This window comes from Hippocampus bargibanti, linkage group LG10 (genome assembly GCF_051943395.1).
Source record: "Hippocampus bargibanti isolate YZ-2025 linkage group LG10, ASM5194339v1, whole genome shotgun sequence".
In the NCBI taxonomy this organism is placed as follows: domain Eukaryota; kingdom Metazoa; phylum Chordata; class Actinopteri; order Syngnathiformes; family Syngnathidae; genus Hippocampus; species Hippocampus bargibanti.
The window spans coordinates 7,363,970-7,383,054 of NC_142743.1; the positions used below are offsets into that span (position 1 = coordinate 7,363,970).

Genomic DNA, 19,085 nt, shown 5'->3' on the forward strand with positions numbered 1-19,085 from the left:
AACGGTCGGTGGAGAGGGCAACCGCTGCCTCTCCAGCACACGATGGGCGGCGGCCTGATGGGAATGGGACTCGGCCTGGGGTGGACGAAGACGCGGCACGGATCGTCGTGGGCGTGAGTGCGATCCCTCTCCCACATTCACGCGACGGCGCATGGCTCAACGTGGACGTCGAACTGCCAGGCGCAGAACGGCACCCCGTACGGCCGTATGGGACCAGGTCTCGGCCGGACGCCGACGTGGGCGTGAACTGCCCGGCACCTGGGGAACGAGACCAGTCCAGAGCCGCTCCGGGATCCAGCGGTGAGTGGGGTCTCGGACTGACGTTGACGCGGACGTTGCACGGCTCGTCGTGGATGAGACTCAATTCGTCATGCACGACGACAGCGTGGCTGGACGTGGGCGTACACTGCCAGTCACCCAGTGTCACCCTGGACGGCCACCTGGAAGGAGGTCTCGGCCGGACGTTTACGTGGACGTTACGGCTCGTCGAGTGACGCAATTCAAACGCGACGAGGCTCGGGCTAACGTGGACGTAGCATTGCCAGGCACAGGGTGGAAATGAGACGGGTCCGATGTACCTGCGGGATCCGATGGTTGGTCGGTTCATTCTGTCACGGTTTGCGAGGTGGTGATGGCGAGTGCGGATCCCAAAAAGCAGGCAGGAGGGAGCAGGCGGTTATTTGACAAATTGTATTAAAATATAGTCAGCGGGAACAAAATGTAAAACATCAAAATCATCTGAATGGAAAAAATACAAAGTAGCAAAAGAAGACCAAAAGTAAAAGTCCGCCAAGGTTAAACAAACACATACACAATGCATGCAGCAAACAAGCAGCAAACAATGAACCGACACCGGATGGTTGTGCCGGGTGTCCTTTTAAGTGTCAGTGATTAAACGACCAGCACCTGCGAGGCTGCAGGCAGGGCTGACGTCGCTACCCGTTGGTCGCCAATCTGATCGGGACGACCAGCACCTGTGCAGGTGCAGGCGGGGCCGACAGCGCCCCCCCCGTTGGTCGCCAACCAGATCATGACACATGGGTTGGCTGATGTAGTTGTCATCCCTCAACAAAATGTTTACAATTTGTGCAGGGTTGCCTTTCTGTGCTTTGTGATTGACTGGCGACTATTCCCAACTGTAAATCCCATAACAAGTCAACTGGAATCAGTCAAACTTGAAAAAAAATAAATGTATAAATAATAAATGAATAATAATAAAAAAATGGATGTGTGACTCATTGACAAGATATATATTCCTTTACCAATTTCTATTGAACATATTTTCTTGATTGCTTTGTAAATGCTAATTTTTACACTGGTGATGAGCATGTGTGGTGTTGCGTACGTTCCCTCCTTCCCCGGAGACTTCGTCTCATTAATTTGTGTCAATTAAAAAAAATCTAAGCTATTGCACTGATCTCTGCTATTCACAGTAGCGGAGAAAGAAAAGAAACCTGCCACGCTGATTTTAATGGTAATTTGTGAGATGACAGTATGCTAATGTGATAATTAGACTGGATACTCTGCATTAATCAGCTTCTGCTGGTAACACTGTCATATTTACCTTGAGGATTAGTGTGGCACACACGTTTTCCAAATTTTCATTGGGGTGACTGTACCGTACTGTGGGTGGCGCAACTGGGACCCACGCATAGCATGCTTCTCAATTAGGGAGCTTTGTCTTTTTGACCGAAGATCGACTGCCGTTACTGCACATGAATACGTTTCCAAACGCGCATGCGCACAGTCGCATTGGCATGATTAGTAACCGTTGAAATGAGTCTTTCACCTTACCGTGGTGGAGGGGTTTGTGTGTCCCAATGATCCTAGGAGTTAGGTCAGGGGTGGGCAAACTTTTTGACTCGCGGGCCACAATGTGTTCTAAAATTTCACAGAGGGGCCAGGCCAGGAACATTTGGAGGGAGTGTTTAGCCCGGATATACTAAAGCATTAAATGTAGTGTGTGCAAACCTCATAGCACAGTAAGAACACTACAACCCAATTTATTAACTGTCTTCCAAATGTGAAAAATAGCCCCTATCAGTTAATACATTTGTCTCAAGCATACCTGTCAACCTGTAAGTTTTTGCCGTACAAAGTACGTTTATTATGCATTTTAAGACATGTATGACGTACAAGAAAATCTGTATGGAAAAACGCACATTTGTCCATTATGGGTACCATCCGGTAGGCACCGACTATCACGAAACGGCAAATCAATCAAGTCAAACAAGTTCGCTGCGGTAGCCTCTATCTCGGTATTGTTTTTTTTTTTTTTGTTGCAAACAAAGTTAGCGGTTTGATGCTACTGTGCGCATGCGTCTGCCGCCTGGGGATTTCCCATTGCATCATTCTGCTCACATGTGAACAAAGCGAAAGTCAAGACGATACGAGGGATTGATACAAGCTTCGAAGAGAAGTGTGGAATATTCGTATTGTGTTGCTTGCAAAAAATATGTGAAAGTAGCTGCCTCTAGTTTCGACGATTTAAAGACGCATTTTGATACAAAAAGCCCGCCAAAAACGTCGAAGTCTGGAAAACATATCGATCATACAAAAGCATACAATAGAGAACACTGTAGTAATTAAGCAACACCTGTAATTTCATCATTTATTAAGAATATGTACAGAATGATATAACGAAATATGTACCATATAACATGTTAAACTACATAAATAAACACGTTTGAAAAAAAATATGGTGTACGATTATTTTGTATTTTGTAAGGGAAAATATGACAGTTTGTAAGGACATGGAGCCGTGGAGGTTGACAGGTATGCTGAAGGAATATGCAAGTTATGTCATTTACATACTATTTTACAGATACTGGGAGGAGGAAATGGAAATACAGTAAAGTCTCGTTTTATCGATATTCAAGGGAGTCCGAAAAAATATCGATATAACCGGGACTATCGATATATCCGACCCTGTTTGCATGTAATTTTCTCCGTGCGTGCATAGAAATAGTATCGATATAACCGGGACTATCGATATATCCGATATCGATATAACGAGACTTTACTGTAGATTAAAATAACATGCAATGTGATTTATCAAGATTCCGTTTGTTTTTAATAAGTTTCAATCGAAGGTGCAAAGTTAAAGAAATCAACATTTATTGAAAAATTGAATCACTTTCAACATTCAAAACATATTACACAACGAAATACTCAAGCTCAATAATATCTATTTGTGTTAAACTCTGCCTAATCTTGGATGGATTGTCCAGACCGCACACTCTACAAACTCACGGACTCCCTCGCCTTCATGCGTAAACAGTACACGTGTATCGTTGCCAAGCACACAGACATAGGCTACCTGCAGTTGAAATTTGCATACATGGCACGGCAGCCAATCGGTAGCCTGCTTCGTGCTTCGGACTTTCCCAAGCATTATAAGGTCGTGCGTTTGCATATTATTTTCCAAAATAGATGTACACAATCTCAGCCCAGAAGAAAGATTGAAAAGAAGCTAACAAAATTTGTGACACTACAAAATGTAAACTTACATCATACCGTGACTGCAAAGTGTACTTGGGAGTTATGAAAGGCGATTTGTGGCTTGTAGCAGACAACGCAACGCAAACATTGCATTGTGTACCATGACGACCAACGACAACTGGAGCAAAATCTTCAGCCGGAGATATTTACCGTAAATTAAGCAAGGTAGCATTTGTGGTAGGTACATTGTTAATTATAAAAACTTTATACTTTGCGAAAAAGTTTTTTTATTGCGATTACTCGCATTGTGTTTCAAGTTGTGAAAAATGGGGCAGGCAGCTTTTTGGCCGGGCAGACAACTCTGAAAAGTTGTCTGTCCGGCCATAAACCTCCCTGCCCCATTTTTCTGTCATCCGCTAACTTTTTGTCATGACTTTCAGACACTGTTTTTACTATAATTTCGACAAATTCGGCGGGCCGGATTAAAAAGCCTAACTTTACGGTATGTGGCCCGCGGGCCGTAGTTTGCCGATGTCTGAGCTAGGTTGTCTGGGGCTTTATGCCCCTGGTAGGGTCACCCATGGCAAACAGTTCCTGGGTGAGGGACCAGACAAAGTACGACTCAGAAGACCCCATATGAAGAAAAACACAAATGGATTTGGTTTTCCCTTGCCCGGACGCGGGTCACTAGGGCCCATCTCTGGAGCCAGGCCTGGAGATGGGGCTCGTTGGCGGGCGCCTGGTGGCCGGGCCTACACCCGTGGGGCCCGGTCGGGCTCAGCCTGAAGAGGAAACATGGGTCCCCCTTCTCAAGGGCTCACCACCCATGGGAGGGGCCAGAGGGGTCGGGTGCATTGTGAGCTGGGCGGCAGCCGAAGGCGGGGACCCTGGCGGTCCGACCCTCGACTGCAGAAGATAGCTCTTGGGACGTGGAATGTCACGTCTCTTAAAGGGAAGGAGCCAGAGCTGGTGCACAAGGTCGAAAATTTCCGACTAGACATAGTTGGGCTTGCCTCCACACACAGCCTGGTTTCCGGTACCAGCCGTCTCGAAAGGGGTTGGACTCTCTTCCACTCTGGAGTTGGCCACGGTTAGAGGCGTAGAGCAGGTGTCGGCATACTTATTGCCCCCCAGCTCGCCACCTGTACCTTGGGATTCACCCCGATAGACGAAAGGGTTGCTTCCCTCCGCCTTTGGGTGTGGGGACGGGTTCTGAATTTTGTATGTGCATATGCACCAAACAGCAGTTCAGCAGTGACGTGCGGTGAGGTTCATGGCTGGTGAGACACTGAAATCATCACAGTCAGATTTACAAACATGAACTCTACAGAGTAGCTTATTCACCATTTGATTGGCAACAGTTAATAACGTGTTTTGTTTAAAATATCATGTCAGCATTCTTTATATAAACTGTAGCATAGAAAAAAAAGAATTAAGAAACATGATTATCCTGTTACCTTTACTTATAAATGAAGTCCATGTGCCGCTCCTTCTGAAGAAAGGCATCGATAACTTCTTTGTAGAAGCCTTCCTTGTCTTTCTTCAGTTTTAAAAGTCTCTCTATTTCTTTCAATTTAGATATGTAATCCTCCATTCTGAAAATAAGGCCAAGCAACACAAAAAAATAACTGGATGGTTGCACTTAACTTGCTAACTGTTAACTGTCGCTTGCTCTCACTAATTCTATTCTGCAGCCGAGGAGGCGCTAGAAGAATCTGTAATCACCAGCGCCCCCTATCATGAGGCAGGAGAACTGAGCGCTTCACCTATGCACACAGTTTTGATAAAAATAAAATAAAATAAACACTGTAGTACAGTGATCGTACATTATATACACCAGCTAAACTGTAGAAATTTAGTTCCTGCCCGACCTGGAAGACCCAAACGTGTTGTGAGGGTTTTTTGGGAACGTCTGGCGGAATCCCCTGTCATAAGGAGTTTCAACTCCCACCTCCGGCAGAACTTGTCCCGGGGGTGGTGGGGGACATTGAGTCCGAATGAACCATGTTCCGTACCTCCCTTGCTGAGGTGGCAAATCAGAGTTGTGGCCGTAAGGCGCTTGGTGCCTGTCGTGGCGGCAACCCCCGCACTCGCTGGTGGACACCAGTAGTAAGGGATACCGTAAAGCTGAAGGAGTCGTCCTACCGGGCCTATATAGCCTGTGGGACCCCTGAGACAGCTGACAGGTATCGATTAGCCAAGCAGAATGCAACCTCAGTGGTCGCTGAGGCAAAAACACGGGCATGGGAAGAGTTCGGTGAGGCCATGGAAGCCGACTTCCGGGCCGCTTCGAGGAAATTCTGGTCCACCATCCGGCGTCTCAGGAGGGAAAAGCAGTGCACCACTAACACTGTGTCCTGTGAGGATGGGGCGTTGCTGACCTCGACTCGAGACGTCGTGAACCGGTGGGCAGAGTACTTCGAAGACCTCCTCAACTCCACCTACACGCCTTCCTTGGAGGAAGCAGTGTCTGGGGACTCCGAGGTGGGCTCTCCGATCTCTGTGGCTGAAGTCACCGAGGTGGTTAAAAAGCTCCTCGGTGGCAAGGCCCCGGGGGTGGATGAGATCTGACTGGAGTTCCTAAAGGCTCTGGATGTTGTGGGGCTGTCCTGGCTGACACGCCTCTGCAACATTGCGTGGTCATCGGGGAGTGTGCCTCTGGATTGGCCGACCGGGGTGGTTGTCCTCCTTTTTAAAAAGTGGGACCGGAGAGTGTGTTCCAACTACAGAGGGATCGCACTCCTCAGCCTCCCTGGAAAGGTCTATTCAGGGGTTCTAGAGGGGCGGGTCCGTCAGAAAGTCGAGTCTCAGATTGAGGAGGAACAGTGTGGTTTTCGTCCCGGCTGCGGAACAGTGGACCAGCTCTACACCCTTAGCAGGGTCCTCGAGGGTGCATTGGAATTCGCCCAACCAGTCTACCTGTGCTTTGTGGACTTGGAGCGTATGACAGTGTCCATCGTGGAGTTCTGTGGAGGGTGCTTCGGGAGTATGTGGTACAGGAACGCCTGATACGTCCCTATACGACCGATGTCAGAGTCTTGTTCGCATTGCCGGCAATAAGTCGGAATCGTTTCCAGTGAGGGTTGGACTCCGCCAAGGCTGCCCTTTGTCACCGATTCTGTGCATAACCGTTATGGACAGAATTTCTAGGCGCAGCCGAAGCGTTGAAGGTGTCCGTTTTGGTGGCCTCAGTATAGCATCTCTGCTTTTTGCAGATTATGTGGTACTGTTGGGGCCTTCAAGTGGAGCTCTCCAACTCTCTCTTGAGCGTTTCGCAGCCGAATGTAAAGCAGCTGGGATGAGAATCAGCACCTCCAAATCTGAGACAATAGTTCTCAGTCGGAAAAGGGTGGAGTGCCCTCTCCGGGTCGGGAGGAGGTTTTGCCTCAAGTGGAGGAGTTTAAGTATCCTGGTGCCTTGTTCACGAATGAGGGTGTAAGGGAGCGAGAGGTCGACAGGCGGATCGGTGCGGCGTCTGCTGTGATGCGGACTTTGTACCGATCTGTCGTGGTGAAGAAGGAGCTGAGCCAAAAGCAAAGCTCTCAATCTACCGGTCGATCTACGTCCCAACCCTCAACTATGGTCACGAGCTGTGGGTTGTGTCCGAAAGAACGAGATCCCGGATGCAAGCGGTCGAAATGAGCTTTCTCCGTAGGGTGTACGGGCTCTCCCTTAGAGATAAGGTGAGAAGCTTGGTCATCCGGGAGGGGCTCAAAGTCGAGCCGCTTCTCCTCCACATCGAGAGGAGCCAGATGAGGTGGCTCGGGCATCTTATTAGGATGCCCCCAGGACGCCTCCCTGGTGAGGTGTTCCTTCATTTTAAATGTATTTATAATATTAAAACTAATTACATGCTTCACGGTGCATTGTACGCTAACAGTAAAATACATAATATTACTAACACACACAGACGCACGTTTTCTTTGTTTTTTTATTTATTTTTTGTCTTGTTCGCAGGTATGCGGAGAACATGCAGAGGGCATTCCTCAGAACTCTGTGGTGTGTGTGTGTGCTAAACCTTCATCCACAGTGCCCTATCACCATAATATTCATACAATTTTCAATCAAGGGATTTAATGTTCACACTACTCATGTTTTCGCAACAATAAAAAGAAAATATATATAAAAAAATTAAAAAGTACAGAGTTATAACGGGAGTATTCTTCAATACATTGTGAATGTCTGGATCTATTTTGCATGTAAATTGCATTCTGCTATTAGCCACCATTACTTTAAAATGTTATTTGTTTTTAATATTCAAACTTCTTGCGGTTTGATAAGGCAATGATGAGATAGTCCACCTTGCTTCTGTTATTGGTGCTTTCTGTAGATGTCTTGGATGATTATTTAACCCTTTCATGCCAGGGTTTTGTAAGGACAAAACAGAGATTAATCAAGGCTGATACCTTCGGGCTGTTAAAAATAATCGAATTCAAAGCTGGTTTGGACCCGATGTCATGCATGTTCTTTTTGCAACTTGCAATAAAGTCCCAGAGTTCTGGAAATTAGCTTTCAAATGGATGCATCAGATAAAGCCCCTGTGAGAATTAAGGCTGGAGCATTGCTCAATACTCACTTTTGGAGTGGTGGTACTGGTCCTATTCACAGTCAGCATGACCATTTTGATGTTGTAGGCTTCACATACAATGGTTTACATACAACATATGATATGCTTGCAAAGATTGTGAAGTGCTTTGGGCTGTCCTAAGGCTCGACAAACATGGAAAAAAAATTACCACAATGATTTTGATAGGAATTTAAATCACTATTCACTCATTAGCATTTGAACGGCATCTGTCATTGACGCTAGAATTTGCACCTACAACACTTTCCAAACAAAGCATGTTATGTATTTAAGTGTGCAGTGTGTGCATTCCTTTTTGTTTTGATTTTTATTTTCAGAATAAATTCCAACTGGGGTGTCATTAAAAACTTAAAACAATGCTTGGGCATGGCAGGATCACATACTCATCACACATTCGCTACACAAGCAATATTTTGTATTAATGGTACTTTCACAAAGTCGGGAACTCACAAAAATGTTGGGGTGGCCTTGTGGAAGACAACGCTGATTTGCTTGTAACAGTATAAATACCCTATTTTCCGGTGTACATGGTGTACCCAAAAGCCTTAATTTTCTTCAAAAGATGGCCCTTTGCCTTATACGCCTGATATGTGAAGTAATATTGAGCCACAACAGGTCTCGCAACTACAGTCAGCAGCCACCGACTCCATTTCCTCCTGTAGAAGAAGTAGTGTGCACACCATGCTGGGATATATAAAACGTAACCCCGGCTTCTACTGTAGCACCTTTAAATGTGGTGTGCCTTACTGTATTCTGTATATGGAAAACATGTATTTCAGTAGTTGCATATACTGCCATATACTGCCTTTGTTATAAACTTGAGATTTTTATTTTTTTAGAAACACAATACACTTCCATCCAGGCTACTGTAATTAAAAATAATTTCCCCAGGGCTGTCACTGTGACTGGAGTTTGAAATTCTTGGAGCAAAAACCTCCAATTGAATTCACACATAATAAAATTAAGATTTGCTGTGTTAAAAAAATGACCACATAAGAAAAAAAGTCTTGGTGTGTCTTTGCAGGTGGCTGCCATCAACCCAAGCCATCCACTCGCCCAGATGCCGCTGCCACCTTCCATGAAGAACTGTATCCAATTGGCTGCCTGCGAGGCCAGCGAGTTACTACCAATGAACCCTGATCTCCCCGCTGACCTTTTCACATCCTGCCTCACCACACCAATAAAGATTGCCTTGCGGTGGTAAGGCTGTCGCACATTTATTTAATGAATCCATATATTCAGAAAAGGTACAAGATTGGGCCACATGTGGTTGTTTCCCGTTGAGAATAAATCTCAGTTGAGATTTCAGGACAGACCTGCCAAATAAAACAACTGTATTGCTGTTGACGATGTTAGAATCAGAATAATCAGAATCAGAAAGCCTTTAATAGTCCCACAATTGGGAAATATGCAGTCCACAGCAGCAATTGAAAGGGAGGGGGTAAAAAGATTTTAAAAAACTGTACAGTGCGAATATATAAGAAAAGCATATTGATATATGTAAATATATTGCATCATCATCATACAGTGGCTGTGCTATTTACAGTACAAGAGTCCAGTTTTTTTTTAATTCACGTTTTTTCACATTTTTTCACATTCACAGTTTTCTCTATCACGTCATTAAGAAGCCTGACAGCAGTCGGTAGAAACGAGCGGCCGTACCACTCCTTTTTGCAGCGCGGGTGTAACAGTCTCTGGCTAAAGGAGCTACCCAGTGCTGTCAGAGTGGGCAGGAGGGGGTGGGAGGGACTGTCCATCATAATTTTTAGTTTAGCTAGCGTCCGTCTGTTGCCCACCTCCTTCAGAGAGTCTCGTGAGCACCCCAGGACAGAAGTGCCCCCCTTGACCAGGCGCCCAGTCTTTTTCTGTCCCGGGTGGTAATGCTGCCTGACCAGCAGACAATTATCTTTACTGACTAAGTATGCATAAGACACAATAAATTTGGCTCCGGTAGAACACGGTGCACAAGTATCATCGTTAAAAAAAGATGTTCGGTTTAAAAATGAATGATCTGGTCACCCATTAAAATGGATTTTTATATAGATGAGTATGAGTGCATATTTTGATCAATCCCTCTGCTTAGCATTGGCTCAACACAAAAATAGTCAGTTATCTTTGAAGGGTAGGATGACGTAAACCAAGCTCAGGCAGGAACAAAGTTGATACCTGATGTGTTGGGAAATGTGTTTATTAGGGAAGGTCTGTCTAATATAGCCACCTGAAGTGAATGCATGACAATATAAATTCAATTATTACTCTCTCCTGCAGCATACCGGTTGCATCAGGCAAGCAGTATGCTAGTTTGCACATTAATCTGAGGCCTTGTACATTCAGCCCCTGGTGATTGCATCTCCCCAGCAATCACTTGATGAATAGAGTACCAGACTCAAGTTAAAAATCCAGCCACACACAGAGTGACTTTGTTGAACGAGACCATCGCTGGCCAATCGCAAATAACTAAATGTGAAGTAACCTTTTGTGCCATTTCGCCGAAGCATAAAAAAACACAATGTTATTGTCAAGGAAAAAAATAAAGTTCTGATGGCTACTGTTGCTGGAGAATACAGAAAAGTAGGACAAATATAGAGAAACTCTCCACTAAGCAACACATACTGTTAAAAGATGGGTATTGTCTGTTTTTGACAATTTACTCATCCAGATCAGAATGGGAATCCCAAATGTGTTTTGACATTAGTGAAAAAGTTCAAAATAAATTTTTCATTGGCCAATTTGCAACTCAATTCGAGTCACCACTGTTGTCATTTTTGCCACTCCTTTTTTTTAAACATAGTTGCCCGAGCTCCCAGAAGCCACTAAGCAACCTTGCTGACATGAATTGTGCTCTTTCTGGTACTAGCGTTCATGTGTCCACATACAATAAAAGTATAACATATCCACTTTCAGGGCCCGTAAGGGACTGGGCTGGGCTGATCTATTATATATATCATGGTATAATTCTTTGATGCAAATTACATCATGTTCTAACAGTGTTGTTCTCAGGCTGAACAAATCAGAAAAAATGGACCTCCGCTACATTCAAAATTGACTTCAGGTATAAAACTATCCATGACACAGGTACTCTAACTGAGAATGGCCAGCTACCTTCAAGAACTGAACTACAGCCGCCACAACGATTCTTTCCTACCAAAATTTGGAAAAGCTTCGTCAAACTTCTCAAAATACACATATATCTCTGAACTTCAGCATAAACCTCGGCCATAAATATTGATACCCTTCACCAACATTGTCTTCCACAGAAAAAGTTTCCGAATTATAACTCCTCTCTAACTATAAAAGTGTGTTGTGGCTTGCAAGGGACTGTAAAAAAATTAAATAGACAGACGCGCATGCACACACACATGTATGTATGTTTTTATATATGCGTATATATGAAAATACCAAATAGCTACAGAGAGTAGGGATGCACAAGATGAGAGCTGACACAGGAAATTTGCAGTCCACAGCAGCAATTTGAAAGGGGATGGGGTGGGGGAGGGTGAAAGGATAGAAAACAAGATATTCTAAGCATAGAAAAATAAAAATGTCAACTGTATACTGTAAACGTGCAAAACCGTTTCATAAAAAACGGTACATGGTGCAAGTATCAAGAAAGGCATATTGATATATGTAGCTGTATTGCATCAACCCATATTTACAAGTGTCCAGTTTTTTTTGTTTTTTTTTCCACATGTGATCATTGAGAATTACTAAGCCTGAAAGCAGTCGGTAGGAACGAGCGGCGGTACCTCTCCTTCTTGCAGCGCCGGTGTAATAGTCTCTGGCTGAAGTAGCTACCCAGTGCTGTCAGGGTGGGCAGGAGGGGGTGGGCAATGCAGTCGTCTTAGAGAAACCCCCACCAACAAATTCACTATTCAGGCAGAGCATATTTGTCAAGCGTCAGAAAAACGGGCGTCCTCATGCCCCCCTCCTTATTACTGTCTTAATGTCTACCAGGGGCTGACTACATTCGAAAAAGGCGAAATCTGAAAAATAGTCAGTGTAACTGCTCCATCAAGCAATAGCCACCCCTCGGTGCATGGGATGGCCCTTTGCGGCGAATGGAGACCCACATTTCAATCACCCTTCCGTATGCAAATGATCCAGTGTCAGTTTTATAATAGGAGGTTTCATGCGGTAAACTGCAAATTATCTTGGTTAAACTCATTTATATGGTTTTGTATAGTGGCATACTTAACTCATTCACTGCTGGACGATGTGAAAAAATGTGTCCACCACAGTTTTTGTCATTTACACCCAAATTGCAGGACCCACAGAATATTAAGTTTTAGGACTACAAAAACATTCAATACAGAATTACAAACCGTATACGCTATTTCATCATCAAAAAAGAGTTAATTCCTAGATTTTATAGGTCTGGTGTTATCTGAGCTTCAAATGGGGGCGGTTGTCCAAAATACAATACATACGTATTGATTTAAATAGCACTTTAACAACAGCTGAAGCTGTAACAAAGCGCTCACATGGAAAAAAGGCAAATGCTGCCCCCTCGCGGCACGGAAAAAAGATCGCCAGATGTCTGACCAGCGCTTTATCGGCACGCACCACAAGAAAAAACAAAATCCAAACAAATTCGGGAACGGCGATCCACGTCACACTCTTCAATTCCCGAATTTATTCAGGAATGGCAGCGAAGGAGTTAATTAGTATTAACAGAAAAAAACAAACGCTAGTATTTTTCTTAAACATTTGTACAGTGAACAACAGTAACTAAAACCGTATAGCCAAATTGTTCTGGTCGTTAACTGGATGATATTCTCATGGATCATGGTTTTTGGCAGCATTAAAGTGAGTGAATCTGTCGGTTTGACAAAGTCAAAGGTGTTGGAGCACAATGATTTGTGGCTGGCCCTTCATACATTCCAATTTTACCGACATGGCGCCATTAGATCTTTTTTTTCCCATGGTCCTCATCTACTCACTTTGTCAATGTGCTCAAGAGTTTTCTTCTACTTAAATTTACATAAGCTTACAAATTGACAGTGGGGTATATATACAGTACATATATGGTGCAGTATGTGAGTCGGTGAAAGGAAACACTGATGTGTTTCCACACCTGAAAATTGTAATGAAAGGCACCAGGGGATGGATGATGGGGGAGTGGTGAGGGGTTGACAGAGAGAGAGAGAGAGAGAGAGAGAGAGAGAGAGAGAGAGAGAGAGAGAGAGAGAGAGAGAGAGAGAGAGAGAGAGAGAGAGAGAGAGAGAGAGAGAGAGAGAGAGAGAGAGAGAGAGAGAGAGAGAGAGGGAGAGAGAGGATGGGAGATAGGGGAGACAGAAGAGAGACAAGCGAGAGAGAGAAGAATGCTGTGTAAATAATGCTTACATTATATTGCTCAAGTGAGCAGAAAACCATTACCAATAGATATCGTCTTCAATGATTTCCCTGCTGCTTTGATAGACTGAATTTGTTCCAGGATGTGGAAAATAAAGTGGAAAGGCACGGGATATAACTTGATTTGTAGAAAGAGAACAGCACAAATGAAAAAGATGCTGGGCAGATGTTGGGTTAAATCTTGTTCTTCCTGGTTCAGTTCTTCATTTGTGTATTCTAAATATTCGATCAGCAGGAAGCAGAGTGATATACAAAAAATAATATTTATCAGGCAGCTAGAGAATGTTCTTGATAAGAGAGGGGAGAGCAAAGCCAAAAGAGAGAAAGAAACAAAAGCCATTGGCAGAGCGCATGTCTCTTTGGAAAGGACCTATCATCTGCTAGATATAATCATGCATATTTATTATTAGACTGAAACATGATAATAAAGGCAAATCCAATCCAACCCAATTACATAAGCTAAGTACATGTATACTAACATATACAAATAACTAAACTACATAATACATACATATATGGACTTACTAACTGATAAGAATAAGTAATAAATGAAATAACATGCCATGTTTTTAGGATGTGTATATAACTAGTTCTAACAGCAGAGACTTAACTTTTTTTTTGGTGAAGGGTAGTAATCTTATCACAAAATAATTGGCGCGAATCATGGTGTAGTCTGTTTATTCGCAGTCCATTTTGTCAAAATTGTGGCTTGCTAATGATACAGTTGCTATTGGAATTATCTGTGAACAGATAACTAATCACTTTAATTTCAAATGAGAATCCGATTTATTGGCGAAGTATGCAAGAAACACACATCTTTCCTTGTGTTGATCCGTTTAGAGCACAGGTGTCAAAGTCAACGCTCAGGGGCCAAATCTGGCCTACCACATCATTTTATTCGGCCCAGGAAAGCACATAAAGCATGTCAAGTGCCATGATGCTTGCTAAAGTCCGAACAAACATTTCAAATTGTCGTATGTAAACCACAACAACAGTCATTATTCTTGACTTCAGATTTGAAGTCAAGAATAATGTATGTAATACAGTAAAGTCTTGTTATATCGATACTCAAGGGAGTCCGAAAAAATATCGATATAACCGGGACTATCGATATATCCGACCCTGTTTGCATGTAATTTTCTCCGTGCGTGCATAGAAATAGTATCGATATAACCGGGACTATCGATATATCCGATATCGATATAACGAGACTTTACTGTATGTGGAGGAAATGAAACATTCTAATGGTTTCCCCAGATTCACAACGACCCTCGAGAGGAAATCGTAACTGTGTGGCCCGTAGAAAAAAATTAGTTTGACAACTTTGATATAAAGAAGACAAGACAACAATAACCAACATTGGACTGTTCTGTATAAATACTGTACCACTTTATGCATTATTTTTCCTTTGGTCAATACCATCTTCCCAAAGTTTGTACATTAGCGCTGCTTCTCACTACGATCTTCAATTCATGAAATATCGATCAATGATTGAGATTGTTCCCTCCCTCTTGCTTTACGTCTGTGTAAGCTCTCAGTCGTACAGGAGTGGTTCATCGATCAAAAGCTTTCTTCAGCCATCATCTGTACTTCTTTGAATGTGTCGGACGTTTTGCTTCTTATCCAAGAAACTTCGTCAGCAAACTGAAGTCGTACTGGTAGTTTAGGCCCTCTATATATATCCCTACTGTCCAGACATGTCGGTGCCGGACCTGCTATGATAGGTCCGTGCTCTCAGGTTGGGGGGAGCAGACGACTACTCCCTGCGGCTCCACTGATTGTTCCTATTGTTCTAATGACTGGCCTGATGGCCCTACTTCCTCCGGTATCACCTCATCAGTATTACTAATCCCATGTTGCCTACGCAAGCTGTTGTACGAACGATTCAAATTGAACCTCACCCCACCATATCGGTTTAGTGAAGGATTGTTTTATGAAAATCGCTTCTTTTACTCTCCTTTCAAACCATCTGTTCTTTCGCTAAGATTTTAACCTCATTGTCGTCAAATGAGTGGTTGCTAGCTTTTAGGTGTATATGAACTGCCGATTAAGGCCCACTAGTTTTTATTATCCCTGCAATGTTGATAGTCTTTTTTTGAGAATTTGTTTAGTCTCCCCAATGTTCTGCTCTTTACAATTTTCATTCTTACAATGTATTGAATAAACTACAGTAAAGTCTCGTTATATCGATATCGGATATATCGATAGTCCCGGTTATATCGATACTATTTCTATGCACGCACAGAGAAAATTACATGCAAACAGGGTCGGATATATCGATAGTCCCGGTTATATCGATATTTTTTCGGACTCCCTTGAATATCGATATAACGAGACTTTACTGTACATTACTTTGTTTTTCATTTGGCAGCCTATCTTTTGCATGCACTAATTTTTTCCTTAGTGTTTATCGGTTTGAAATAAGTAGGAATCTTATGTTGCCAAAGGACTCTGTAGTTTTTCAGAAACTCCTGCACTGTAAGGTGCTGCTACTCCTCTCCTTATTGTATCTTCAGAATTTTTGGTTTCATTCCCTCTTCTTTCTTTCTGACATTTGTTAAATGACCATTGAGGGTACCCACAGTTTGTAAGTGCTCTCCTGATATGTTTTGACTCTTTTCTCTACCTTCGACGCTTGTTGGTATTAGTTTAGCCCTATGCTGGAGGGTTCTGGTGACTCCTAGTTTGTGTTGTAAAGGGTGTTTAGAATCGAAAAGTAAGTATTGGCCAGTGTGCATAGCCTTCCTAAAGACTTCTGTTTTAAGCACTCTGTCCTCTTTTATAATTACTTTCCAATCCAAAAAGGCTAGTTCGTTCTCTTTAATGTCCTCGCGAGTAAAGTTAATGTTGATGTGTACCGAGTTGAGGTGATCTGTGAAGGATTGAATTTCTTGTTTTTTAATTATGATGAAAGTATCGTTCACATATCTAAACCAGTGTCTAGGTTTTGGGAAGGATGTGAGGGCCTGTTTCTCCATCTCTTCCATGTACAGATTAGCCACTATGGTTGAAACTGGTGAGCCCATAGCACAACCATGAATTTGTTTGTAGAATTTAGTAATATGGATTAAGAGGCCGGAGTCAGTTAACTCCACGAAATGATCTGTTGCTCCCTTGACATACATACGGGCCTCATTATGGTCTCACTTCCATTTTATAGAAGAAAAATCCAGAAGTTATTACACACTATGCCTCCATGTTCTTGTGTGAAGATACACTCAGCTCTCCTGATGTATCTATTAATGGGAATGCATATAAATATTTTTCTGTAGTTTTCAGATGAGCACCATTGGCTGCTATTTTATTGCAGCTGAATTTAGCCCCGTAGCACATCTGGGCAGACCCAGTATATTGGAAGAAATCTGTCTCAAAATTATTGACATAGACCCATGATTATTATGTTTGTGTGTGTGTGTGTGTGTGTGTGTGTGTGTGTGTGTGTGTGTATGTGTGTGTGTGTATGTGTGTGTGTGTTTTAAGCATTTCAAATTTGTGTTTCAAGATTTTAAGATGTGTTTGTACATTAGTGAACATGCAAACGGATGTGTCCACATACAAAGGTCTCAGATATTAACACGACTTGAAAGACTTACTCTTCAATCTGCAAGGAGGTAGTTTATCTGTCGCCATTAAACAGAAATGAGCCATCTTCCATTTTTTTGTTCAAGAATTGGAAATTGAAAAAGGGACGCACTTTTTCCGATCTGTGTTTATCACACATAAAATCACACAAATATTCGTGGATTAAAAAAAAACACCTGAAAATCACAGATGTACACTCCTGAACCATTTTGATGCAAATCTCTTCCCATACAAGTCCAGCCCATTCACAGTATCTGCAGCCACACATAATCAATGCAACCGAACAAAAGCTGTGACCTTTCCTTCCTTTTGCGATCCCCAAAATGTTGTTGGTGTAATCAGTGACTTCTTCGATCATACTAGTAATTACTGTGAGAAAAAAAATAATTGCACCACTGCCTACAGAGGTCCTCATATTGGAACAAATCGTATTTCCTGAACAGTGGGAGGAATCTTGTCTTGTAATGATTTGGGGTCTTAAGATGGATTAGTGGTTTGTGCTTATGTCAGCACACTTTGAAAATACAGGGGAAAGAAGTATGGATTCTGTTGTGGCTGTTAATTAAATAGTGCTTCATCATTAACACTGTACTGTATGTTTAGATATATTATTTTACTGTAACCGAACAAACATTTCCCGGTTTTGATTTTCTAATTACAACATGGTTGGTCCGGTAGTCGAGTGATTAACACATTGTCTTCACAGTGCAGAGGTCGTGGGTTCCATCCTAGCTTGGTCCTCCCTGTGTGGAGTTTGCATATTCTCCCCGTGCTTGCGAGGGTTTTTTCCAAGACTTCAGATTTCCTCCCACATTCCAAAATCATGCATGGCAGGCCGATTGTTGTTTGTTTCTGTGTGCCCTACTTCAATGTCCCCCGTCGACTACCCAAAGGCAGCTGGGCTTGGCTCCTGCACCCCCTGCGACCCTTGAGAGTGATTATTGATAATTTCTTTATGACGTTTTCCCCACCATTCACCAACACTGAATTTCCTGTTTGTTTTGTTTTTAGGTTTTGCATGCAGAAGAGTGCCAAATTGGTGCCCGGAGTGACGTTAGACCTAATCGAGAAGTAAGTGACATTCTTAAAGCAAGGGTTGCACGATTAGCGACCCGTTTGTCAGAAATTATGAGATGTTAGATTGGTGCTTACCTATCGCCAATCAATTGACACATGTTGTGGAGCAGATGGATTGGGTTAGCCTTTATTAGTCTCACGCTGGAGAAATTTACATTTCACAGGAGCAAAGCTATGAAAGTTAGAGGAAAGGAAAGAAAAAGTATAAAAACAAAATACGGGGCCTTCTGTAAAGGTAACCACTTTTGTGGTGCCATCTTGAAATCAAAACAACAACAAAAACTAAATAATAATTATTGGAAATCTGCCTTAATACTACGTATTTTCAATTTAGGGAGACATTTTACAAACACATTCATGGTTGTGCTATGGGCTCACCAGTTTCACCCATAGTGGCTAATCTGTACATGGAAGAGATGGAGAAACAGGCCCTCACATCCTTCCCGGGTACAAAACCTAGACACTGGTTTAGATATGAGGACGATACTTTTGTCATAATTAAAAAACAAGAAATTCAATCCTTCACAGATCACCTCAACTCGGTAGACATGAACATTAAATTTACTCGTGAGGAAACCAAAAATTCTGAAGATACAAAAAGGAGAGGAGTAGCAGTACCTTACATTGCAGGAGTTTCAGAAAGTCCTTTGGCAACACAAAATTCCTACTTATTTCAAACTGATAAACACTTTAAGGCAAAGATTAGTGCATCCAAAAGAGGCTGCCAAATGAAAAACAAAGTAATATGGTTTATTCAATACATTGTAAGAATGAAAATTGTAAAGAGCAGTACATTGGGGAGACTAAACAAATTCTCAAAAAAAGACTGTCAACATCGCAGGGATAATACTAGTTACTAGTGGGCCTCAATCGGCAGTACATATGCACCTAAAAGCTAGCAACCACTCATTTGACGACAATGAAGTTAAAATCTTAGCGAAAGAAAATAGATGGTTTGAAAGGGGAGTAAAAGAAGCTATTTTCATAAAACAGCTAAATCCTTCATTAAACCGTTATGGTGGTCAATTTGGAACAACAGCCTGCTTAG

General features: G+C 42.7%; 1 protein-coding gene across 1 annotated transcript in view; it reads left to right on the forward strand.

Moving 5' to 3' along the window:
- The window catches only part of rptor (regulatory associated protein of MTOR, complex 1), a 182,450-nt gene that overhangs the window by 46,925 nt on the left and 116,440 nt on the right, over window positions 1-19,085 (forward strand). The window contains exons 7-8 of the mRNA XM_089007081.1: window positions 9,051-9,226; window positions 17,972-18,031. Of these exons, the coding sequence (XP_088863207.1) occupies window positions 9,051-9,226; window positions 17,972-18,031 (236 nt within the window). The remainder of the gene's footprint in view (window positions 1-9,050; window positions 9,227-17,971; window positions 18,032-19,085) is intronic.